This window comes from Varroa jacobsoni, unplaced genomic scaffold (genome assembly GCF_002532875.2).
Source record: "Varroa jacobsoni isolate VJ856 unplaced genomic scaffold, vjacob_1.0 scaffold_781, whole genome shotgun sequence".
NCBI classification, from domain to species: Eukaryota; Metazoa; Arthropoda; class Arachnida; order Mesostigmata; family Varroidae; genus Varroa; species Varroa jacobsoni.
Window position 1 is genome coordinate 448,380 of NW_019213683.1, and position 26,287 is coordinate 474,666.

General features: G+C 39.8%; 2 protein-coding genes across 10 annotated transcripts; one reads left to right on the top strand and one right to left on the bottom strand.

Moving 5' to 3' along the window:
• Positions 1 to 376: 376 nt before the first annotated feature.
• Positions 377 to 9,985, top strand: LOC111263678 (transmembrane protein 163a). Of its 4 annotated transcripts, none has more exons than XM_022839003.2 (6): positions 377 to 597; positions 4,990 to 5,033; positions 7,073 to 7,155; positions 8,605 to 8,746; positions 9,205 to 9,479; positions 9,731 to 9,985. In XM_022839003.2, exons 1-6 carry the CDS (start codon positions 528 to 530, stop codon positions 9,756 to 9,758), a joined length of 642 nt encoding a protein of 213 aa, XP_022694738.1. In that variant the 5' UTR covers positions 377 to 527; the 3' UTR covers positions 9,759 to 9,985. The 4 variants fall into 4 exon arrangements, with proteins under 4 accessions (XP_022694738.1, XP_022694737.1, XP_022694735.1 ...); XM_022839002.2 differs by lacking the exon at positions 377 to 597 and adding an exon at positions 3,824 to 4,475 and having other exon boundaries at positions 7,121 to 7,155; XM_022839000.2 differs by lacking the exon at positions 377 to 597 and adding an exon at positions 3,828 to 4,475.
• LOC111263680 (uncharacterized) lies at positions 9,363 to 25,992 on the bottom strand. 6 transcript variants are annotated; one of them, XM_086969746.1, is made up of 5 exons: positions 24,968 to 25,992; positions 21,398 to 21,554; positions 18,597 to 18,726; positions 18,250 to 18,419; positions 9,363 to 9,453 (listed from the first exon to the last, which is right to left on the bottom strand). In XM_086969746.1, the coding sequence occupies exons 1-4, from the start codon at positions 25,026 to 25,028 to the stop codon at positions 18,303 to 18,305; spliced, it is 465 nt and encodes a 154-aa protein (XP_086825872.1). In that variant the 5' UTR covers positions 25,029 to 25,992; the 3' UTR covers positions 9,363 to 9,453; positions 18,250 to 18,302. The 6 variants fall into 6 exon arrangements, with proteins under 6 accessions (XP_086825872.1, XP_022694742.1, XP_022694741.1 ...); XM_022839007.2 differs by having other exon boundaries at positions 9,411 to 9,500; XM_022839006.1 differs by lacking the exon at positions 9,363 to 9,453 and adding an exon at positions 10,688 to 11,465.
• Positions 25,993 to 26,287: the final 295 nt, after the last annotated feature.

A 26,287-nucleotide genomic window follows, 5' to 3' on the forward strand; every position in this document is an offset into this window, starting at 1 on the left:
CTCTGAATGGGCAAAACTAAGCCTGGCTATAATTCGGACGGAGCAAATAGGAATTGTACTGGCACACGGCCACACCCTGCGTATTCGCCATTTATAGAAGCTTCTTGATGGCGTAAATGATCTTTTTGGCACATCTACATATGGAACTCATATGGGCTTTTTACACGAAACTTATTCCTCGAATACCAATCTCAGAAAGAACTTTATCGAATTAAGCAACCAAGTGAATTGGACTGATGTAGATATATCTTAAAATTAGACGTTAGTAGACAAAGATCATTTCATCATTTTCGCACCAAATCTGCAACTGTACATATCCATATTATCCGTCTGCTCTAAATGACGTAAAGCATCCCTATATATCAAAAAAAAATTGAGTAGACATGTCTGGTCCGTATGTATTTATCGAAAAATCACAGTCGTGTTTTCGAATATTTAAGTTGGCTAGTCGTACGTTATAACACACAGTGAGAGAGAAAAAAAAAGACCCTCGTTCTGATCAATGATTTTGTCTTAGATGTCATCCAATGTTCGACTTGAATGATTTAACTCGGATGGTGGAAAACTATGTGTTTTCTCGTACAGAACTGTATTCGTGTAAGTGTCTATTTACGACGACGCATCTATATTGGGTACAGATGAAAGACTCCCTCTTAACGTTTACTGTTGATTAGTCAGCGTGAGCGGCTGGCGCTGGGCAAACTAACTACTTACGGCCACAGTCAGCCTTTAGCCTCGAATCAATAACTCTTCGAGTGTCTCGATTTTACATGACCTTAATATCATTCCCATTGGTCAGCGTCTACGGCAGTGGGGCGGCTGTGGACAATGAATGTTTTACCGATGTAGAAGTCCCTGAAAGCGTGAAATATACGAGGACTATCTGATGCGTCAGCTCATTTCTCGTTTTCTCCGACTATAACTAGGGTAGACCTTTGAAGGACGTGATAGTATACGTTCCAATTAACCTGCACTACGCCAATCTCTAATTCTTCTTATTTCGTACGATGGCAGCGTATCCCGTGCAGATTGTAGCTTTTGAACTTTTCAATTAGTCGTTAACATACACCAGCAATGGAACTAAAAGACGATTGTGCACACAGATAGTAAATGGCGAATACATTTGTCCTCCTTCAGTAGTCGCTCATTGTGAAAATGCGCGATGCGGTACTGTGTCAATTCGAAGATTTATACAATCTCTTCAAGCACCAAATGCTTTGTAAACCTTAATGGTTGAACAATAGTCTCTAATTTATCAGTTAGTTCTAATTTACGAAGTCAATCTATTTATAGCGGAAGTGAGTGTCTGCTAAAGTAGTATATGTAGATATATACTGGGGTGTGACTCAAGAACGTATTCTCTTTACACAGACTAGCTGTCGTTTAGGCCAAAGATGTGGGCAAACGCTAATACTGGGGTACTAAATATGTACGATAGTAATTAGTATAGTGGTGGCCACTACAAGTCCTAAAAAAGATTATGAGTCGTCAAAAATAGAGAACTAGTCATATCACAATTAATTAAATGCCAGGCGGTGCGATTGAATTTACGTTACAGCTCTCTTCTGCGAAAAGAGCCAATGTTCAAACGCTAATGCGTATACGTAATCTGCTATGATATGACTAACCATTAAAGGATACAGAACGACTGAATGAATGATCCGAAAAATATTTTTTATTTTCGTTGGCTAGGTATAGACTCAATGGCATGACCTTGCCAATTACTTTTAGGTCATTCCTTAAACCTTTCGAAATAGCCTGTTAAGATACACAGAGAACCAGTTTTGTTATGAACGTGTAAGTAAATGAAAGATCGATATAGCACACAATACAATTGTTCTTTTAGGCAACAGAACCAAATAGTTGGATGTTTATCGGAGTTAGCCAAGCAGGGCTTCAGGTGCTAGAACACAGCTCTGTCGTAAAGTTTGAGACACAGACGATGTCGTGCGGAGCTGGACTGAAAACTGCTACAACTTCTCCCGTTTGGGGAGGGGAGAACTTCAAAGGCCGCTCTCGGAAGGTCTAGTAAGAGACATAATCGTTAGTTAATAGCTGGGTGCCAATCTAACAGGCCGCTACACGGAGCGTTTGTGCGCACCAGGCGTGGATACCTTTCTTGTCTGGATTCTGCTTGGGTGTAGATCCTGCTCCGCAAGCCCCACTGGACCTATAAAACAGGGAGTACACATCAACGGCACCAGCAGCCGAGAGCACATATCGGTCTAGCTTGAGGTGGTTTAGACGCGGGCAACACTGGTGAACCAGCACTAATTGTGATCGCCATAGACTTAGACACAATAGGCCATAGGCTGAACAAGCATGGCACACAAATCGACAATACTAATCACGCAGTGAGTGGGGCCCTTCGAGGATTTGCAACGAACAGAGTTTTACTCGGTACCGATAGCATCCATGCGCTAGTAATATTATAAGGGGGCATCTGCTGTCGTCTATTACCTTTCCGAAACTGACACAAACGCTTTGTCCAATGTATGTGTAAGATTATGGGCGGCTAATTGATCGCCTCGCTCGCCATCGAAGCTGTCGTTGGCACCTTCGCTTGGATAACTTTTGATGGATATATGGAATAATGCCCGCTTAGCGGGGCTCAAGCAAAGGAGTATGGACGACACCTATTCGATGAGCTTCTCAGTAGGTATTGATTATTGGTGACGCACGTCTTAGAAAGGACCTTCGTAATTTTATCCAAATGAGATATTTCGTCTATATACATGTTAAAACATTTGAGTCGATTGGAAAGTTAGTGTTTTTTTCGCGAGGACCATAGTAACAAGTCATATGGATTCAATGAGGATCAAGTATCTTTCAATTTCGTCTCTGACCTATTTTGCAAGATTCTACAACAGTTGGTGGAGAGAACATATACTGAATAATTTCGCTTAAAAGGTTCAGGACTTCTGCACAATAATATTCAGTAGGCTGAAAAATCATAAATTATTAATATCAATAAGAATGCTGTGCATATACGGCCTGAATTAGGTAATGAATAATTAGTAGTAATAAATGGTACGAGCTTACCCATGTAAAAAGAACGATTTGTTCAGCGGCTGAGATGATGGGTCAAGAGAGGACACCGATTAGCAGTTATTACCATTGATATAAATACTTAATAAAAAGCGTGATAACATTCACATGTGATCTGTATATCCAGGATAATATATGTTATGTCGAAATGCCATGATTTTAGCTCCCGAAGTAAACGCCTACATTTCATGATTGCAAAGCGACTTTCTCTTTGTCTCAAATCAGAATAGCGCTCCAATTGGGATGTACCTCTCCCTCGTTATGTGGATTGGTTGAGACCATGTGCGGATTCCTACTATGGTACAGCATGACCAAGTTTACCCCCTTAAAGTACTTCATAGGTATCAAATAGGTCACAGATGCCGGTTGCCTAGCAATGGAAACTGCATTTGAATTGATGCTAATACAGGTTTATAGTAACGTGGACACGTTAGAAGTATATATGGACGCGCTCTAAATGTACGAAACTCACAAGGGATTACATGTAATGATCCAAAGCATGTACTACTAATAGCATCACTTAACTCCAAACCACTCGCTTAATTCTGATACAGTGAGAAACATATCAAAGCAATATCATATTCTTCTAGTAAACAGATAGCAGCACGCGGTAATATACTGGGCAACCGTACGCACTACATGCGTATCTGTTGGAAGAAAACGATTTGATTGATCGGTCCATTCAGAGTTGGCCTCTTCGCCTCTACAGAATGCCCAGGTGGTACCGCAAAACGCACGAAACGCAGAGACAAACAACTTAAACAAACGATATTTTTCGGGCGTTCACATATGTTCACTATGAGAAAAATGAAATAGACGAAAGGCGACTAACTCACAAGGCTTACATCGAACGGGATCAGACCAGGGAATATGGTCCCGTCGATCAAACCTCTTTTTTTAAAATACTTACTGCACGAACAATTCTTGACAATTCGTTTCTTAGCATGCCGTTAATAATTTGTTAAAAAGCGTTGAATTCCATTAGACTGTGATGTGTCGCACGGGATCAGCCAATAGAAACCAGATTAACACGTGACCAATTGCAGTTACCGGTGATTTGCACTGGATCCGTTCAAGCTTCAGTTTCGCCTAGGCAATCTTTAAAGTAAAGGTACATCTCGCAGTGTTGAAAATCAGTGACTTTACGACGGTTTGAGGAAGTTCTCGCCACAACAAAGCGGTTGATAATGCACCGATGGTGAAGCATATGTCAAGCGATATGCTTCCATTTGGAGAAGGCCAAAAAACTAGCACCGTCGAAGTTATACGACGCAGCTCCGATCCGCTGGGAATAGGTCCTTTTGATCTTACTCAGAAAGGTCTGTTCACGGATCTAGTCACGGCCCGCTTAACCGCTCGCCGCCTAATTCTCGGCGTGACTGTTCTTTCGGTCGTCGTTGACGTGGCACTTGCTGCAATAGGCGTAGGTACGTCAAATCTGAATATCCTCGAAAAGTGGATCCTTCTTGGTAATTACACACTAGCCGTATTTCGAGTTATTGATCAGTAACATAATGCGGCAAATAAAAGAAGCAGCTCATTTTTTAAGTGTTAACTTAAGTGACTGATCTCTAACTAATCAATTTGTAATATGTATGGGTTCTATATATGAGGCATTTATACTTTTAGCAAAAAGCAAACATCTGCTGAGATGAGTGAGCCAAGACATGACCAGGTTCTCAGACCCATTAGTTATTCGATGCATTTAGACCTGCGCACCTTTTCCGTAGTGCAGTACTACCCTTTGCGCCTAGTTGTCTCGCGTGTCTCACCACCTCAAAGGGTAACACCTTGATATTTTTCAACTGAATAAGAACAATAATATGTTTTAATCTTTTGTTTGACAGGAATTATATCTGCATATATATATATATATATAGTAAAGTGTACATTTTACATACATAATTAAAGATGTATGATCTTCTCTTTTTGTCCGGTTAGCTTTGGCCAGCGAATGTGCTAGTGCAGCCATCTACGCATTTTCGGTAAGATTTGCCATTTTTTCCATTTTATATGTAAAACTCGTTCATCAGGCCTTTCTAAAGAGGCCTATATTAAATTGCTTTAAGAAGATTCGATTAAGATTAGCACTATTAGTAACTTAGATGGAACTGAAAAGTGTGTAATCAGATCTTTTGGATTAGCATTTATTAGAGCAAAAGTTCAGCTTACAAAAGGCGCAACTTCTGACGCAGCTTCTGTCGTCTGTAGGTTCAGCTGTAGGATCAGTGGAGTGATCTCATCAAAACTATTCATTATCATGTGGATACACTCGTCAAAAAAGGGGTACAACTTTGCGTAAATCCAGTTCTCGAGATGTTACTTTATATAGACATTGCAGAATCCAATACATTATCATAAACCTATTAGACTGATTTTTTCCACAGGAGCGTATGTGCACATCATTGGTGATGCTTCCAAAAACCTAACGGGTCCTAGAAAGCTAAAGATACCTTAATAATTATTTGTTCAAGAAAAGCTGCACTCTCGCTATTGACAGGATTGTTTATTTCGCCTACTTAAAGGGTATAACCATTGTATTATATGTCATCCTGTGATTTTTGAAACATTTTGTTTGTCGACTCCTATCCGCTTGGGTTATTGATTTGTCATTATCCAATTGGAATATTTATTATGGCTTAATCATAATTAGTTGCCGCCTATTGTCTAAACTAGTTTCGTATGCCCAGTTGTACGAGGTGGGAAGTTGTGCGGGCGAAACTAATAAATCCCATAAAAATAATTGAATTCTGAGCAATTTTGAGCATGTTCGCCCCGCCGCAAGCCGTCCTTGCCTGTACGTATAAGCGTGCTAAATGTGGATTTCTTCCGGTAACCGGATCATCATTTTGTCCGTAAAGATTCGTTTGGAGGAAAGGAAAAGAAAAAAAGGTGTAAGGGAAGTTTTTTTTCGAGTAAATGTTTTAATGGCTGTCGTAATTTTCAAAATTGGCGATTTATTACGATCACGGGACGAATAGAGAAGTATCGTATCGAGGCTTTGATTGTCTGGATTAGCGTTAGCATGAAGTAACATAGTTAGTTCCTGGCAATCCGTTACTGGTTGTTTTCTTATTTGTTCTATCTAAATTGCCAAATTCTGATATTGCCTTTATTTATTTACCTTTTACATCTTGCTTGATAGGCTATTTGTGCGGAAATCCTTCGCGCACAAATCTATGTACGCAATTTTACATAACGAGCAGGCGACACAAACGCTGCACATCTAGCTGCTCAAAAGACATCACTTCCATATTAAGTACCTATTTCCAACATTTGTCCACCATTCAATACATTACACGATCATCTAGTTATCTATAGCTATATTATCGTTGTTTGAAATATAGTGAATACGTAAAACTTGTATCGAAACCACCGTTGCTGATGAACACAAAACTTAACGAGATAGATTTGAGGTAAGTTACGATAAATATTAAAGACATGAAGCCCGTGCTGAAGTAATTTCAAATGACCCAAGTACCACGTTCGCACTACGTCAGATTGGAAATATTGTCGGATATATATTCGTGAGGTTAAGATGGTACGTTTAATTCATATATCATACTATATTTAGATTTAATTAAATTACAAATAACACAAGCAAGCAAAGCCAAACAGGAAATAAAAAGCTAATTAATAGCTACAATTATTTCACTTTATTGTATACTTCTGACTGACTGACTGACTGACTGGTCTACAAACCCGGCGCCTTCATCAGACGATACCCATAGAGCTAGCTATACGGCTGTTGTCTTGGTCTACAGAAATCTGTTCGATTCGCTACTAAGGAATAGTTGTTGAATGCAACGTTTTACTACTATCTGGCGTTAAAATGGTATCTTGAACGATTTAGCCGCTGAACAGTTCATCAAAAACGTGGGTTTAGGTAAAAAAAATACGGCTACTTGGGGACTCTAAACAGTGATTGCTTGAGTAAGGTTACTCAAGTTACGGAAAAGCACGATAATCACGATAATTTAAACGCGAACTAATATTGTAAGTCACTTATTAAATAATTTGTTAGGCGGAATGCCTGCTGGATTTGATCTCTTCGGCTATCGTAATTTGGCAGTTCCAGGGCAACACCTTCAACCATAAGGAGTTTCTGTAAGTTTCTTACCTAAAACTTATGCAGTACTTCATTAGATATATAATATCGAGACTAAGCTCGTTAATTTGGCGGCTATGAGAGGTGCGCAAAAAGAAACTGGCCTTCATGATTTACTATAGCTAGTCAATGACGCATCACTTATTCTTAATCCGAAACGGAGTGCAACCTTACGATTATTGTGGACTCGCTATATAAGCATGCTTCAGTGTATATCAGACCCTTGATACGAAACATATTCCTCAACCTAAACGATCTATTTGTCTGTAGACGCTCACATTAAGTAATTAGGTCGCGTTCTTAATTTGTCTAGATTTTGGGACACCACTTGCAGCGTTGAAGCGCGTCACTTATTACGAATCATGCACGCCCAACGGCATGGAATAGGCCAGACATCTCGGCTCTAAGGATGATTCGAAAAAGGGGTTCGAGCTAAACAACTTGGAAATAGATTACTGGGCAGCCGCTATTGGCTTCCGCCCAACAGGCAGGATATAGAATGGAAAAAGAAATACAAGGGCACTTAGAGCCAGTTAACGAATTAACAGACAACGTTATAAAAAAGGCTTATCATACACTGCCTTTCAACAACTTCCAACATACTTTCAGTAAAATCACATTTGCAATTACTACAGTCGTGCTTGTCGGGCTATATATTATTCTGTACCCCATTTTTAGACTGCAGGAAATTTAAACAACCATAAAGAGGATTGTGCCGTTTTAATGCATTTGTTCTAGAAATGGCAAGTTAGTAATACTTGTTCCAAAGTTAAATAAGGTTTATTTTCAGGTGAAAAAAGTTGTCAAGTAGGTTTGGGTTTGTGCAAGCAAATGTACCATCGAAGTGTGCCCTCTTTTCGAATAGTCTATCATAGAATACAGCTACCAGTTTTATCTCTAATCCCAAATCCTTTATGCGACACGGACTTCGGTGTTGGCTTAAACTGAGACGCTATTCTCATATGTCATTTATTAAGAATATAAAGCGTTCGAGGCCAGGATGAAGGATGAAGTTTTAATAAGCATCCGAGTTAGCACAGAGCGACAATGGAACCTTCTCACATTGAATTCGATAAAGGTAAATTGCGAGCCGATGTACGACTATAATGATCAGTTTGCAGCTTGTTCTTCGAAAGCTCTAACCTCTAGCACCGGACACCCCCTAGTCGATCGACTACTTCCTAGTCCTAGACTAGGAACTAGTCGATCAAAGCAATATTAAATGTCAGTAAGCTGTCAAAGCAGCCTTATTAGCCTCGATCTAGGCGGGCCTTCTTTTTGCGCACCTCTTTTTGTTTCGTGCTATCGATCAGTCTACCAATGCACGCCCATAGTTATATTCATGAATAAAAAGGTCACTAATGATTTATCGTTAATTTCCGTTAGCCAGACACGCCAGTCGTTCAAATCAAGTAATTTATAGCTAATGTATTTATATCGACTTGTAGGGTATGCAGCTTGCTCGGAATACTTTTCATCGTCTCAGGGATCGGAGTTGTTATCAAGGCTGTCACTGGAATAATCAGCAGAGAGAACCCAGTAACTGTGAGTTCTCAGCTAAGCGAAGCTCTGCCTATTCAACAAGCACAAGTTACCTATTGTTTCGTAATTAAGTAATGCAAAATATGGTATTTTCAAGAACTTTTTTCCTAAAATATAATTAACTGCATAGGCTGTCTATAGACTATCCGTTTTATAAACTGTTTGTCGTAGAGTAACACTAGAGTTTCAACAATATTAATCTTTTTCCTGATGGAACCCTGAATCGTCAGTGTCAGCTTGACGTTCCTTTCCGCATATGGTATACAATCACGTATTCATCACATCGAATTCTATGGGGCTATAAAGACTGTATTACAAATGTTAGTTAGTTAGTTAGTTGGCATCTATCGTTGAACGCTTTGACGTTTCTCATGAACGGAATAACTGAGTCTTATCGTGCCGTTATTCAGGACTAGACTGCTATTTTATGGAACCATTTATTAGTCAGTTAGTATATATGAAGTTTTTTCTTTTATTTAACTATTAAGTCTTTTAATTGTCCGCAGATGCCGTTACTCGAAGTTCTTTCGTCAATCGCCTCCATAGTGTGTGCCACTTTGGCTTTGGTTAAGCTGTGGGCAGCTCGACGAGTCACGATGCTTTCCTGCGGAGTGAGCGCCCACTCCCTGGTCCTGGACGCGATCGGATCGCTGTTAAGTGCATTTTGCGCTTTGGCCGCTTTAATCGGAGCGGTCGCATATCACCAGCGACGCACGCTTTGGTTTCTGGATTCCACAATGACATCTTTTGCTGGGCTGGTCATGGTTGCAATAGGCGGGAGGTAAACGGTATAGGTATACAGCTGATGATCAATTATTATAATTATTATTTTATTGTATCGTATTGTTGGTTGACGGGAAAACGTGTACGTTCATAAATTGTTGCAATCGTCGGTACGAAACGTTTAGCGATGTAATAGTTTCAGGCCGTCAAGTAATCTGTCAGGTCATTTCGGAACTATAGAATACCATTTATAATATGATATGTTTTTTGTGACATTATGGTTTACCTGTTAATATTCCTATATTTCAGAGTTCTGTACCAGCACGTGATACATTAAAGTAACATAGTCCGTCGGAACCCATTACCAGGTGTAGATATGCAATCGTTTGAGTCCCCGTGAAGAGGAGATCCTAGTAGCACAGAGATAGTAGACAAATCTACCATCTATGTACCGTTCGAATTTGTAACATGGAAAGCTATACCGTAATGCTAGAACCTGACTTGACAATGAAATCGTTGATGATCGTACAAATAAAATACGTGAATACAAATTATCTAGCATAATTGTTCCTATATTTAATTATATAGTTGGTACTGTCAATGGAAAGCGTTTAGCAGAAAACGATCAAACCAAACAGATTACTGAATTCAGACGGAGCATGGCCTTAGTGAAGCAGACCACCATAATGTATCGTAAGTAGCGCAGGCTCCGTTCCTATTCCGTAGCTATCAAAATTAGCATGGTCGTGCCCCGGACTTCAGCTATGCACTCCGGGCAAAATTGATTAAAATAGGCCAAAAAGAATAGATCTGAATTCAAAAGAATCGGGCCCTCAAAGTAAGACTGTTTTAATAACTATAGGTAAGGTCTTTACAAAGAAGTATAATTAAGGATTCAGACTTGCGCCCTTTTCTACTTCAAGACCCCACCTGGGTGAACTGTGCAATAGCGTCTCATCACACAACACTGAAACGTATACATTGATCATTAGTATTACTTCGACAATTACGCCTATAGAACATCCATATTCTTTTGCCAGATTCTCTTCATGCTCTAAGGGAAGACTCAGAATTGTCAAGCAAGAACGTTATATATATATATATATATACGCGTTTTAGTCGCAGTTTCTAGTAATTTTTTTTAAGTTGAGGGTTAAGTCGACTATCAATGTTTCTCATAAATCTCGACAAAAGGTCTCTGATGTTTAGGCGTTAATTTTTCAAAAAATAAAAAAAAGGTAATTACAAGACCTATTTAGTCGCATAGTAGTTATTGTGTCTTAGAATTTTATTTTATGATATTCAGCTGTTTTCACTTTGGTAATGGTAGCCCTAAGTATTAGGTAAGCTCTTAAGCAATTTAATGCTTTTTGTTTTAGATGACTCAAACCTTGACTATTTTTTTTTATTATTCCTCCGCGTGCCTGCTATTACTTCTAGCTTACCGCGCATCCATATTATTGCTTCTTCAAATCCACGTCATCACTTAGTATCAACCAATTACCATATCACTAGATCAGATAATTTCAGAACGGCTTGTATAATATGCTTGTTAAAATGTTACTTTGCTATGTCTGCCCTCTTGTGTGCCGTCCTACGCTCGCAAGAAAACCATGAGTTTTCTGTAGAAGTGTAGAACTGTAGAAATGTCCTTCTGGGCCATTCTGGAAAGCAAGATCTTAATATTCACACCGCATAGGCCACACAATTTGGGCCACACGAAACATTTCATTTCACTTTTTTTTTTTTATTATCATAGTAATAGATATGACAGTAATAAAAATAATTATACAATACAAATTATATCGTATACATCGCGTTAAACGCTAATAGTACACGTTTCTGCGTCGGAGCCGCAAACTACACTGCATAAACATATAATAGTTGTGAATACTACTTGTTTCGTTCCTATTGCTGCCTTCGTCTGTTGGCTGTGTCACCGTTAGTCGCCTAATTCGACATATGAAAAGGTTTCACAGTTACTGTTAGGTGCCAGGCGTATTTTATTCCTTGTTGACCTCATCACCCACTGTATGATTCGTCGCTGCAACAATCCAACATGACAACGAGTTTTAACGAATGACCTCCTACAGTGCTAAAGCTTCCCTCGTTCTACAAGGTCCATACCGTGAGACCCACGCACCATATATATCAGCAAACAACATGCACAAGCACATATTGATGCGGGTGTGTGTCGTGGCCGGCAGTGCCCACCATCAGCTTACTACTACCGTGGCGGAGCCACCGGGATACCCCTAGGCCCTCGGCTGAAGAACAGAGACATACATTTTGCTGCTTGTTTGCAGGGGTGCTAATGCCTGTAAGGTCTCGTGGGGTTACGGCAGCATATTTAGCCACAAAAATTGCAATATATAAATTTTAGCTTTACTTGGTTGATACGTACTTATATGTCTATCGTCAGTCGCATTGTGCAGCAGGACTACTTACCTGGTTTTTCTCATTTATCTTGTGTGCCATTAGGCGAACGAAGCAGAGTATGAGAACATAATGTTACGGCACATTTTTTGTGTTATTTGAGGTTTCTCGTGTCTTTAACAAACTTTCAGAAGTATGTACAACGTAAAAAATGCGCATTAGGTAGCTTATTTTTGTATCTAGGCCAATTGTTCAATAGTTCGCTTCATTTTAAATTTTCCCTGTGGTAAAAAAAAATGTCTACTTCTTAATTTAACTTAAGCCATTGTTTACGAATCGAAGACACACACTACAATGATTTCTGCCGAATACACAGGAAATTCTCAACAGGTTTCGCAATCTCCGAGAAGCTCCAATATCTTTCAAGTGTTTTTGTTAGATGTTCTTAGGTTTTTTTTAAAATGTTTCTATAATTCTCAGTTTAAAAAACAGCTCATATATTTACACAGGTTACGTACTATTTAAGTATCAGTTTTCAATGTATAGATTAAAATAAAGTAGCATCCCTTGTTTTGTGACGTGAACGACAGCCAAAACGTAATAAAGCAAAATAAATATTACCATTTAAAAGTAGAACTTGAACTAATTACAATTGCTAGCCATGAGCTACGGCATTATTATTTATATTAGAAATCTATCGAATGTACCCACAACGAAAGTTCGACAGCTAACGCTCGGTCGCAACAAGGTAATAACACACGGATAACCCAAAGGATATACTTAGTTAATAATGATATTTCGAGCCTTTTCAAGGGTATGACAAAAGGGTTAATATGATTTTAAGGGTCTATTTCCATTGAAATAACATAAAATGAACGGACTTGTTAAATGGAACCTGCGTAGAGTTTGACTTTGATATTGGAAACAAGTCTGCATAGAAACCTCAAGAACAATAGCATTTGGAAAAACACACTTGAATGTACCTTGGGCTTGCCAGCAAATGAAGCTAGCGCCAATATTCCGTAAGCCTCACGGCTCTCGAACCAAATGAGAATCCAAGTTCAACTTATATACAGGGTGATATGTACAGAGCAGAATGAAGTGTTGTTTTTTAAGGCGGCAGCAAAAGTGACTAAGGTTATAAACGAGATTGTGATCGGCCTTTATTTGCGGACACCTTAAGAGGCTTGCTTCACTGTTATTCTCAGTAGTAACTTTGATTGTAGTAGTAACTTTGTCAAAATAAACTGATTTTCGAAAGTCGCTTGTAGACAGCTGCAGCGGTAAGACCAAGCTACTTGTTTGTCCTCACAGATGCTAGGCAAACCAGATGCGATAAATTTACTTTATAGTAAAGGCAAATATAAAGCATATGGAATTTAGCTACTGATAGCTGTGTCCCTATTATCTCACAGTAGAGTGTGCGCTTATGTAGAGTCTAGTTTGACAAGTTTAGACACTGCAATAAATTTCCAAGCTCAATAATTGGCCAATGAGGGGACATGCTATTGTCAAACAGATATCCACACAATGACCATTAGAAGATTGCTAATATCTTACCACGATGGTACCATAGCATCATTATCCGCTAGTTAATTATTACAAGGCCGGGGCACAAATTATTTAAATAATACGAAAATTTTGATAACTATTTATTTGTCGGTAGGACTTGTCTGTGTGCTTTTATTCAGAATGTATCGACCCTCCCGTTTCATTCCATGTGGCGACAAACGCGTCCCATGAAAGCTTGTCTCAGTATATTTTGCTCATAGGCTGGTTCCTCCAAAGATATTTCGAAGTTTGATACAAGCTTCTAATGATATACTGAGAAGGTCCACGGGCTTTTCCTAACGTCTGTGTGGCTTTCGACCTAGCTAATTTAAGGGGGTTGATGTCGCTCACTACTAAGCGTAAACTGTTACTTAAATACATAACGTTTTCCCGTTACGGTTGCGTTTCTCTGTCTGAAATATTATGGCAATCTTGTTGGTTTGCTATAATTATTTCGTCAGTCTGATCTTATACTACTGACCTTGATTAACGTTAGTCCTAACTTAGTGTAGTAGGTTCCAACCTACTGCAAAGCTGTAGATTGGAACCTACTACACGTCTTCTAAGGCCTTGGTGAAAACTGAACTAAGCCCGTTAGCCTGCTGCAGCTATACATTCACAGTTACTTACCCCTGATTCATTTTGCTGGCTTAATGGTGTTTTTTTTTTTTGTTATCTTGCTAAAATGATTAGTGACATTCAACGTAACCTAGAGGTTTGTTACTATTGCCTTGTTTCCATGATGTCTCATCCTGAAATCTTGGACAGACATTGATGCAAAAATTAGAGCGAATCGCAAACTATGAAATCTATCTGAAATTATGTATAATATTCCGGGTACAGAAGTTTCCGAAATCTTGAGGCTATTGCTATATTGATCACTTTACGATCCGTTAGAAGGTTGACTGAGGCCCAGACAGGCATTAAAGAAGCAGAGAATGGTGGTAGCTCTTCTGCCCGCTCTTTGCGAAGATCCTGAAGTAATACGAAAAGCATTGCCGAATCTTTACAGGGAGGTACAGCAGACAGTCGTTGATTAGTGGGTATTTGCTTAGTTAGCAGTTAGGCTTTCAGCTAATTCGAAAGCACCGTTGAGTGAATCCCAGGTTTGAGCCCTATCATGAATTACTGGAAGTAGCTCCGGACATCCCAGTCGTGCGTGCATGCATTTGTCCATACCTCTTATAAAGTAACAGCAAGGAAAAATAAAAAACAACCACTAAAAACACTTCTGTAATATCTATCATCGTATCACCATCTATGTAAATATTCCGCTCTAGGGTGACGAACCACTTGGATATATATGCATATATACACTAAATTGCCTTGCGTAAATAAATATGTAGTTGGATGAATTTTTAACTCTTCCCAAACGAAACTATTTATACCGATCCTACGATCTTAGTTCCTTTGTTAATACGCTTTGGATATATTAGTTGATTAGCGAGAAGGCGTTTCGAAAAATTACGCTGCATGCTCTACTTCTACATTCTGTCCTTTTTAAACCCGTCTATGTAAAATGATTCGATAATATAATACGTTAAACATTTAAACGGTGTTCGAGATAAATTGGTGATGTAGCGTGTATCGATTGTATCTAACTAAATGTAAATATAGCTTTTGTATATAGCGATAAAGATGTCCTGGATGGAACACTTTGATCCGGGACTTAAATCCTTTACAGGTACGCGGCATCTGCAAAACGCTGATATCAATATTTTTTAAAGGTTTCTTAATAACGGCGGTGAAGAGTTAAACATTTCTATATCGAGCTTTGTCAGGCTGTTGTTCGATTATTCGAGTCACAGGGTTTTGGACAGATTTTGACCTGGAAGAGATTTTGGACTGCAGAAATGCCCAAAGTTCAGGGTATGCTTATGCGCTCTGCCGGCCAGCTCTAGACCAATTTTCTCATTGGAGCGGGTACGCCATCTTGTTAAAACACGTATAGCCTAACATTGAACGCAGCGGTCAGCAACAATTTCATCACAAGTTTAAGAATGCCCATCTTTTATAACAGACACACCTTTCAAGAAGAAACTTGGTGGCGTAATATCTCCCTTACTGGTTAAAGTAGTAAATCAAAAGCTGGAAAATCTTTTTCAAAATAAAAATCAAAGGCGATTCGCCGTTTTATATTTGGCACAACTCAGCAACACAGATCAAATCTCGTATATCGTTCTCAAAAAACTTCTCCCTGATTTCCACGCCATAAAGTTTCTAGGTGAGGTCATCATGAACAATTCAAGCTACTGTATACATCGGCATAGTAAATTTAACCACTAAACAGCCAGAGTAACAAAGCATCAGGACCGTTAAAAATGTTATTAAACCAGATTTTCCGTCCTGTTCTTCCCATGATCTATATAAAGATACGCTTTTATCTTCATAACAACCATTTACTTACTCGCAATGGATAAGCCGTCTATTTCCTACAACCGAAAACAATTAATAATCTGTGCGCGTGGCTCCCTCTAGGGCCATTACGTAATTCTCGTTCGTATCCCAAGCCCGAACTTATCTGAAGCCTGTGTCATTATTCTGGGTTCTGAAAGGGCTTTCCTCAAGCATTAAATGCACAGATAAATGCACGCTCACCATGACAAACTACCTACTAAAGCATTTCAAATCTTCGTCGAACGCCGTTCAAACGCAAACGTTCTGTATTACTGCCGCATGACTAAGTATATAGTTCTCCTGTATTGCTTTACCACGAGTACTACGTAAAAAGTCCTAGCTTTAATAGCTCGCTCGTTAAATTGATCTCTTACACAATTATACATTGACTTGTACTGATTTACGTCCCCCTCAAACTCATGACATCGCCTTCGATTTAACTTGGAAAGGTCGATTCGTCGATCGACGATTAAAAACACATATGTTTTTGGCACTTCACCGTACAAAACAGAGGACGCGTTCTTCTCGGTCTTCATTACAGACATTCAATACTTCATTCATCCCTTACCTTCTGCCATAATTATCGAAAGACAATCTCTTCGTTTTCATGTTACAGCATGCACTACTATCACTTATCGTTTGAACGAAAATCATGCCAGGAGACTTTTTCCTAAAAAAGGTAATAGAACGGCGAGGCAGCTACTTGTAGACAGCCTGACGGTAATCTCGGTGCAACATAAAGGCACACGATGTACTGTAATTAAGCCCATGTGCTACAGCTTCCACAGATACTCTAGCTAGGAAAGGTTTATGCTGTCCGCGTGCGTCCACATTGTGTAATGGTCCTGACTTTGCGTGAACAAAAAAAAGCTTTGCGCAGGCCCTCTACAGATTAAGGGTCTGAAAATTTGAAAAAGGACAAGGGACGGAGTCCAATTGAACTGAGTCAATATGTTGACAGCATTTTATTTGAGCAAATTGATTAGGGTTAGGCTGATGGCTGAAATGTAACAAAATAAGTAAATGAGCTTCATAAATAATACGATTAGAAATTTAGCAAAAAAATAAAATTGGAATTAAAAATATTAAGTGAACAATAACTCAAATAAATGTTCAAAAATCACGTAACAGTTTCACAGTTTTCACATTGGTAAGTAGACTGAGCTTTACTCACAGCCATGTCCGTTACCATTAATTACCGATCAAGCTAGTTACCTAGTCTAGAAGACAGTCTGGGGTTGATGAAACTTCACACAACACAGGATACACAAGTATCTAATGTTTTTATCAAAATAGCTGACGGCGAAACTTTTTTGCCTCCGTTAGTTTAAAAATCACAGTTTTGATGTCATCTAAGGGGAACGACTTCGAAAAATTATATTCTAAATATGTGAGTCAAAATATAGGGTCAATTAATTATACTTAATAGGCATGGTAAGCTCAGTCTTGAACGATGTCTCTTAGCTGCCTACGAAGTTTCAGAAGTTTCATTTTGTCTAGTCTATCTTGCGGAGGACAACGGCCTCGAAGAGCAGCTTTAACACATAATTTGTATACAGCGAGCAGTGATTCAAACTAAGGATTTCCAGTCATAGTCACCGACCGAACCTCAACTATAAATAATACGGAAAAACCGGCTTGTGCTATACGCGCACAGGGATAGATACACAACCTTTATTCGGTTTCTTCATTATGAACGAGTTTTAAAAACCTGTTTAGAGACGAGTCCTGGTTGAAATGTGATGTCAATCGGTTTCTACTTTTAGCGTGTTCGTGTTTTTGTTGTTATTTTTTCTCACCACAGACAACATGCGTAGTACCACGCTAAGTGTACCAAGAGTAAGGGAGGGTAATTAAGCGTGCATATACGGCGTTGAGCAATTCAGACAATTAAAAGCCGGCCACCGTCATCTAGCCTTAGGAGGAATCTCCCCAATGTGTCTCAGGGCTGCAACATCCCTCGCGAGTACCGAACGCACGAGTGGGTGTATGACTCTGAATATGCTCCCACTCTGCCGATAGGTCTGAGTTAGAAACAAATAGAGGGCGGACCAGCGGAGTGCTATCGCCGGGAAGCCATAATTTCATCATGACAGCTATAAACATGGGACTAAAAGGGAACTGGAAAACGGAGCGCAGAAGAGTGCTATCCAGCCAACATTTTCTTTCGTACTAAATAGGTATTGCAGATATAGGTTAAGCAGAGATCAGGATGTGCGGTGAGTAAGTGGACCAGTATTCACTACGAAACAAACAAGGTGACATGGCATAAAGCTAAACAAAAATTCTAAAATAGTATTAATAAAATACTTTAAAATAACACACTCTGAAAAATATGCACCCGTGCGAAATTCAAGTTCATATTGAGAGAAGGCTACCTGCGTCAGCCAATATTAAAATAATAATAATAATATAGTTAAATCTAACAAAAACACAACATAACTTACCACCATGCTGTGAGAAAAATGTCTACATGATTTAAATGATATACATAGTATACTAACCGGAACGAGCCGAGTCCTGAGTAAATAGGCTGACAGTTCGTTCCTATCTCCTGTTAGATTGTGCATCGTAAATAGGTCTGTCGACTTGCTTGCCCCTCCTTGGCTTCCGTTATTTTCCACCGATGTTTTTGGTTTTCAGTGCATTTCTCGTGTTCAAAGTTTAGCGTTACCTTTATCAACGATCATTGTAACATTTCGACGTTTTGAGAGCACTCTTTTTACGACTAACAAAAACTGACTGTTTCTTGTAAATCATTTTATTGCAGAAAACAAGTAGCACACGACGTCCGTGGGAAGCGGGTATAATAATGGTTATTTAATCAGTAAGTGTCGTGCATGGTCCTCACCCGGTTGCGTCCGCACCAGTTCACCCTTCGGCCCTCGCACAGACGCACGTCCGTCCGTCGGCAATAGATGAGTACGGCGAGCACCGTCAGAAAGGAGAACAAACCACCCCACAATAAAAGCTGTTCTTGCCTGCAGATGTCATGTATGCAAAGCGGAGGAACTGAATAAATAAGTACATACCTGTATGAGTCAAAACTTATAAGCCATTAACTGTTATATGTAGATTTACTGTCATATATATTGCATAACAAATTTCGAAAAATTAATGCGGACTGTTGCTGACCAGCAACGCTCTGTAGTCGCTCAATCTTGCCTGACACAGGCGTAAGCACAGTTATTTATTTGCTCTTTTTTAAATCACGCCTGTCGTGTAGTATCTGCTATTGGTGGAGTTTGAGCGCGTGACTCCTGGTCTTTGCGTTCATTTGCGGCATACAATATCATAATATTGCGCCTTTGTTAGATAAACTGTTTTGAAAGTAGTCAAATAGGTATGCCACATAAATTGCACAAAAATCTCAGCTGCTTGTGAAAGCAGAGTATGAACCCTCCTTTACGTTTAAAAAAAACGTTTGATTTTCCAGCAGCATCTGCACCACCAGCGCCAAGTTGCGGATCGAAGTGTCCGAATTCAGAAAATGTAAATCTGTTCAAAACGAGGCCCAGCAAGCATATTATCTAGTACGGGGTCGTTTGACCTACTTGCATCAAGCAGAAGCACGATGATTCGAATTTAAATCCAGACGAAAGAAACAGGCAACGAACCTATAATGGAAAACCTTAATCAAGAACCCAGTAATTAGTTACTTATTTACCTCAGCAAAGCTAAAGCAATCAGCTGGGAGTTCCTGCCCAGAAATAGCCGATTTCCCATTTATACCTCTTCCGCGCCAGGCTCTAAACGGAGCGTGGAGGGTTTCGTGCATGGCGTGAGCTCATATGCTATGATAGAGCTACATCTATAATAGATCCGTAACTTGTACAATGGGATATTACCGCGATCGGTTGAAGTTCCTTTGTGAAACTATATCTTCTAGCAGCCATGTCTAAAATACGCACCTTATGTTACTGTGATCCTCGTCGGCCCCTACATCCGTTGCCCAAGTTTACTGAACGCTGGGGATGCTCGTGTAGATTATGGCCGAGGGTATGTTTACTTTTTATGCTCTAAATACTGCGTCAGTAATTGTGAGCCCATATAACGCTAATAAACATTGACTGCCTCGAAGTCGGCGAATAAAGTGAACTTTGCACACAGAACAGAAAATATTCTTCTAATCGGCTTTCATCTGATCGAAATATGGTGGGGTGCTAGCCTGATCGAACAGGCTCTCCGCTTGTAGTCAGCAGGTCAAGGGTACCGTAAACAACAAGGACATGGGGTACGCACCGGTGCGTCTGACGAATAGGCACACTTCTTTTGATTTTTGTCGATCAATTTGTACATATGTATCTAATATTACGTACTAATAAACCTATCGCGTTTTGTGACAACTGCTCAAATCGGTCTTCACTGGACCTAGCGTTTCGCGAACCTCCGGCGTTGAACCCCAATGGTGTTCAAGCTTAAATACAGTCAGATAGCACACAGCGTGAATAATTCACTCGATTAGTGAACCGCGCAGAAACATCGGGTGTACGATTGAAAGAATTCTAGATCTAGACGTATATCAATGGAAGCTTTCATAGGACCCTTTTTTGTAAGAGCTTCACTGATGAGTGACTTCGAGCTCTCTTTCATTATGATGAGTGAGGCCTGAAACTCAATCGAGTCAATGGTGGAGCGAACAAAAAGAAAGGCCTGCAATGTCAATGACGCGCAGTTTTCCATAGATGCTGACCTGTGCGATAGAGAAACTTGATAAAAAGCAATCCTTATATGGCCCTGCTACCGTAATGATCTACAATGTCGAATCGGGCCGAAAATAAAACGACTTAATTCGCTGAACGCTGATTATAACGCTTCGATACTGGATCATGCTAGCTTTTTATAAAGGTGAGAATTTCTTTGTCCTATAAGCATTCGAAAGATTTTAAGTGACAAATTAATAAGCTTCAATTTTGCGAAACAGCATAAAACAATAAGTCAAATCAATGTATTATATACGCAAGGCCATATAATCATGCTAGTCTCAAGTAGTGCTAACAGATTGCATCAAGTAACCATCTGTTTGTTTACCAATGTTTTACGTAACATAATAGTTTTTCGCTGTAATACAGTGATCGGTCATACGCTTTCATTGGTTAAATGCCTCCGCCCGCCATTTAGGTGTTGTGCCAAATTTAAATCAAATACCGCCGTTCATATTTGAAAAAAAGACGAATTTTCTTTTCACTACGTTTCTAAAATTTGCTAAAAAAGCTATATTGAAAAACAGTGGTTGATAGACCGAGAATTAAACGAAGCGCGGACCACCTAGTTCCCTGTAGCCAACTTCCAAGAAATACATAATGCAACCAAATGAACAGTGACCTCGTTTGTCAACATTCGTCCTATATTTTACCAAATTACCGCAGAAGGCGGAAGCACTCCTCGTATATACCAATAGTACTTGTCGTAGAAACAAAAATTGATTTTTATTTGGCTCTGCCATGTTTTCGCACGGACGAATGCTAGGCTTTTTTTTGATTAAGATAAACTAGATTTGCGACAGATGGAATAGAAGTCTATTTGGTTAACCGACCATAACGTGCTAAAGTTATATGTTTAATTTAAAATTCAGCTGAATACACATTTTTTTTACTGAGAAATCTGATTAGAGAAACAATTGAACGAAACATTTCTGCCTGCAGTACTTACACGATTTCAGATGTGGGTTTGCTAGCACAACAGGCAGGCTTTCCATACTCCTTACAACATTTTTGAGTTAATTTACAGGGGTATACGTTGGAAGGATCAAACCAACCGCGTGGATTAGACTCGTCGACCATACATTCTCGGCCAGTACCCGATGGGCCTGAAAATTCCATTGAAAAAAATCGTGTGTTGAAATTTTAACAGATCACTATATTGATCATAATAAAACAAACTTGATACATCGTTATAGTTGACCCTACCATGATCCACCGAGCGATGTTAGTTTTATGTCGGGGGCTTGTATTAGGTCGACTGTTGTTGACCAGTGCTGGACCCATTAACGTAAAGCCATATACAACTCTTGTCATTTTACCAGGCTCCTATATAAGTGCATCACAGCACACATGAATCTTGAGTATCTGTCACTTGAGGCGAAGAGCAACGGTTGGCTGACGGCTATCTAATGAAGTATGAGTATAAGCGTATGCACATTTACCTGCTCTAACTAAAAGCTTACAATCAAAGCGCAGAGTTTAAACGAACTTCGCCTTATAATCAGCATGCACATCGTCCGGCTCTCTTTATACAGATTTCCTGCCTACCAGTCTGTAACACGTTCCCGGCTGTGTCATTTTGTGAGCTTTATTACAACGGTTATTTGGCGACATGGCAAAAATTGTAGCCAAAATCGCCCACATCCATTTGTGTCCTTTTTTTTTCTACGCTATCGTTCGATAAGCTGGAAATATTTTGTTATCTGTAAGATTTGCCACATCCACCTTACGGACCACTGTCAGACATAAGAGCAACTGTTTCTCGATGATGAATAGCTGTCTGCGGTAGAGTTATCAACAGCAAGCTGCAAGACGTCTTAAGCGTTTAAATACTACTTAAATAGCTTTCTAGCAATTCGGATAAATTGAAAGTACGTTTTACGGACGCGATGACTTGCACGGCGAGGGCTCTAAGTGAAAGAGACGAAAAGTCGCGACTTCAAATCCCATGTACGACACGTACTTTACAACCTGTGTGAATAAAGAGAGTAATAGAACAATATTGATTCATTCAATTAAGCTTTTTCTCCTTTATTGAAATCTAGAATTACTACTTTACATCATACATGTAGCGTTGTCATCGGCATGGTATTCTTCAAACATTAAATTTATTTAATTAGCTATCAACTTCACGCTGTGACCGTGGAAAAACATTCCTTAAACTTGCTGCTTTTGTGGCGCATATCGTTATTTTTCCTGTCGCTCTTTCAAATTTCCTGTTTTATATATTTAGAAGTCAGTGTCAGGGATTATTTTTGGGCTAGAAATATCATAGATACGACCCGCTCTAATGTAACTAAGCGTGGCGCCGTTGATTTTTGATACAACTACGCTCAGAATCGGCTGTACGGCTCAGAGATGTAACATCCGGAAGTGAATCTACTGCTATACCCAAACATCTTGGTTATTCGTAAAGGAAGAACGATGACTGCCGTGTTCAAGGAGACACAATGCATTCGAGGGAGCAGAAAGACAACAGGGTACACGGTTCAGTTCAGATGGCAAAACAGGCCGGATCTGAAAAAATATCAAGTTCCGGGTAAGTAGCGCACCTCGGTCTAGCAAACTCTCAAGGAACTCCAAATCATGATGGACAGCAACACTTTAACTCTTTTTATTTTGACCAATTGCCATCGACAATGAGTTTATGCCTGACGATGAATATGGGCATACGCCATTAAAACCTGTACCCAGCCATAAGAATGATGATTATCAGCATAACAACAATGGGCGGACACTTCTCGTTGGTGACATAAGCAAACAGAAGGAGATAAACAGTGGCAATGTTTCGACAGCTCTGCGAGCTAACCGCTCGAAGCTGTAAAGTTGGTACATCAACTTCCACTGTTTTAGCGCCGGAAGCCGCTAAAATCGACGTGAGCTTTAATTATAGCGAAAAAGTTTGCCGCGGGAGGGATAAAACGTTGCCAAGAAAACCCTAGTTCAGTGTGTAGTATTAGATGCCTCGACCTCCATGTAACAAACCGTCAGCAGAATAGGGCCTGCTAGAAACGAGCCACTAATGTACGGACTAGAGCCTATTCGCCGAAATTAGTGTTTTTAAGTAACAGAGGACGGGGTTGCGCTTTGCAATATACCAGTAGTATTTCGTTTAAACGATACACGAAGGCATTCATTTTGTATTTGTTATTAATTAGAGTTACGTAGGTTTTCTGTTACCGACAATTTCTTTACTACCAGTTCGAGCCATGCGAAAGAGCACAACCTTAGGAAAATGCTGCTTTCGCAAACGACTCGAGAAAATTGCCTCTGAAAAACAAAAGGAGCGGACAAATAATTAAAAGAAGCTTGTTTCGATAATCATTTGCGAACTTAACCTGGCGGAAACTATTGAATATTCCTAAATAATCTTTTATAGAATGCTCAGCTTATTTACTAGACATATTGCATCATTGTGTCAGTAATGGAATAGAATGTCGGTAGCTTAAAGATATTTGAAAATCTCGTCCCTCTAAGCGATGAGCACACTTTTTTTTTTATCTCAAGTTATAGTTAAACTAAAAAAAAACACCGACTTGTTATGCCAAATAAGTGATGGTAACCAGACGCTAGAATCTACTATGTACAGAAATTAACGCCTAGCTATCACGATGCGTTACATATTTAATAGATGAATACTATGCCGTTACTTCACGTTAAACATAGCTGCTTCCATCGTTTGTGACATTTGTAAAGACTTCACTACTACTACTACTACAGTGATCTTGGGGACGAGAAGCTGCATCAGCGACCAGCCCTGAAGCTTAAAAAAACGTAATTCTTTTATATATATTATCATGGTTAGTTTCCTCGGCCGAATCACCATTCGAAAACAAATTAAATTGTTTTCATCGAGTGACTTCGAGATGTGTTGTCAAATGAAGCAAGTTGAAGCCTTTGTTTCTCCTAACGCTTTCCGGCGCCGACCAGTATGACGGAAAATGTCTAAGCATAATTTTGATTCAGGCTCAGTAACTGCGATAAGTTCCATAAACGTACAAGTCATAAAGTTACAGTTTACGTTTCGTAGTCGCCCTAAGTACCAATAATATAAACAATGAGAATCCTAAAGTTCGTTTTAGTAGTACGCCGCAAACTTGCAAGCACCTTTGTACGTTGTAGTTAAGCCAATATATGTTCACAAATAAATACAACGGTTGAGATGTTTATGCTTTTTCATTTTTCCATATATACACATATATATATTAGTCGACATTAAAGTGGACATGTTGCTTATATGTCATTGTTTATTCTATGAAACGTGAATTTTTGTCGATCATAAGCACGATCGTTTGTAGAATATGCCGCTGTCGGTTATATATGACAGTCACATATATATGTGAAGCTCAACACAGCCTCGAATAATATATGTACTCCGGTGTGTGACATAAGAACATCAAACTATAGTCTCCCATAAAAGTTATCTGTGAAAAAGCATTAATTTTCTTTCGAATGCATCACACAAAATATCGACTATACCAATTCCGTGTCAAGCTAAACTACAGTATATCTAAAGTACCTGCATGGGTTATGACCGCGCATCCTTGAAGACAAACAGCGGCAATGACAAATGTCCACATAATGATTAGACGTTTGTTCACCTTGTGCCACCCCCTTCAGCGTGTGTCTAGCGCAACATGCGTCCGAAGAATAAAAAAGCACAACGCACGCAAAGAGTTTCTCTGCTTGTCACATCTTCATGATCTTCATGGTAGCTTGCCTTGCCGCATCACCTTGTTCTTCAATTCGACACGACGACAGTCGCCTCCATAATTATTGTCGCTCTTATGCTGTCTCGGCGTGCTACATGGTCGTGTAATTTGAGTGATGAAATCCAACCATCCATACACAGGCCTACAAGTCTTCTTCTACGATGACTCACAACAGAAAAGGCTTGCTGAAGGCTACGTAGCGTCAGTTGTGATGCCGACGATGAGGTGAGCCAGTGTTATACTCGAATATGTTGATACGGCCTCGTACTATGAAGGTTCACTGGCTTACATGTTTGGACGACTAAGTACAAGGGAAGTCACAACGCCGTACTCTGACGATAGGCCTTCGTGGGATAGAGGGTTCACGTCTGAAATATCCTTAATGCGTGAAAGGAGAGGGCTGACGTAAGCACACACGCAGTCGGTTCACATAGTTGTGGTGGTGCTGGTCGGATGGTCTCATAACCTCGACGGAACTTACAATCAAAATATAGCGAGAATCTGCCCAGGGACCAATGGAGATTGTGATATTACTAGCCTACCACAGACATTATATGACTCAGCGACTCGTATAAGCAGAAGTAAGCGTACGTTTATCTTGTTATTCGGTACTTCCACCATTTCAGGACAGGTAACTGTTTGGGATGGGCGGATGTCTCGCTTAATGCTTCCGCCGGCACGCTGCGAGACTGACCTTCGGGGCCTCGGCGCAGTGATCTCCTCCTTCTCTAGTGCTGGGTCTACCTAGTTTTCTCCCCTTTCTCACTCAACGTATATTGGTAGTCGAGTGGGATGCTCTCAAGCGCGACGGACCAGCAGATTCGTTGGAACTAGGAACCTGTGGCCAACCGGCGACTGAACAGGGACTACAACGCTAAGTTTCGCATCTATATATATAGTGTAATTGCAGTACATCCGGCGGCGTTACAGTTAGAAAACTAGTTTAGACATAACAGAATCGGCGCCGGCTGCCATTCTGGATGAAGTAACAAACAGCAGGCTAATTAGAGTGGTCTGACAATTCTTACTTAATGATGGAAAGCCACAGAAAGCCATTAATATGAATCCAAAGTATAAAGGAATTGTGAAATCTTCTGCCCGATTAGGTGAGCTTCCACGTCTCGAAT

Bases quoted from the DNA above. Each gene is read 5' to 3' on its own strand.
- LOC111263678 (XM_022839000.2), top strand. From the start codon at position 4,244: ATGGTGAAGCATATGTCAAGCGATATGCTTCCATTTGGAGAAGGCCAA. The intron at 4,476-4,989 runs GTACGTCAAATC...TTGTCCGGTTAG, and splicing joins ACTTGCTGCAATAGGCGTAG to CTTTGGCCAGCGAATGTGCT. The intron at 8,747-9,204 runs GTTACCTATTGT...AATTGTCCGCAG, and splicing joins TGCCTATTCAACAAGCACAA to ATGCCGTTACTCGAAGTTCT.
- LOC111263680 (XM_086969746.1), bottom strand. From the start codon at position 25,028: ATGTGGACATTTGTCATTGCCGCTGTTTGTCTTCAAGGATGCGCGGTC. The intron at 18,727-21,397 runs GTAAGTACTGCA...TGACATCTGCAG, and splicing joins AAACCCACATCTGAAATCGT to GCAAGAACAGCTTTTATTGT. The intron at 18,420-18,596 runs GTGAGGACCATG...TCGTTGATAAAG, and splicing joins ACTGGTGCGGACGCAACCGG to GTAACGCTAAACTTTGAACA.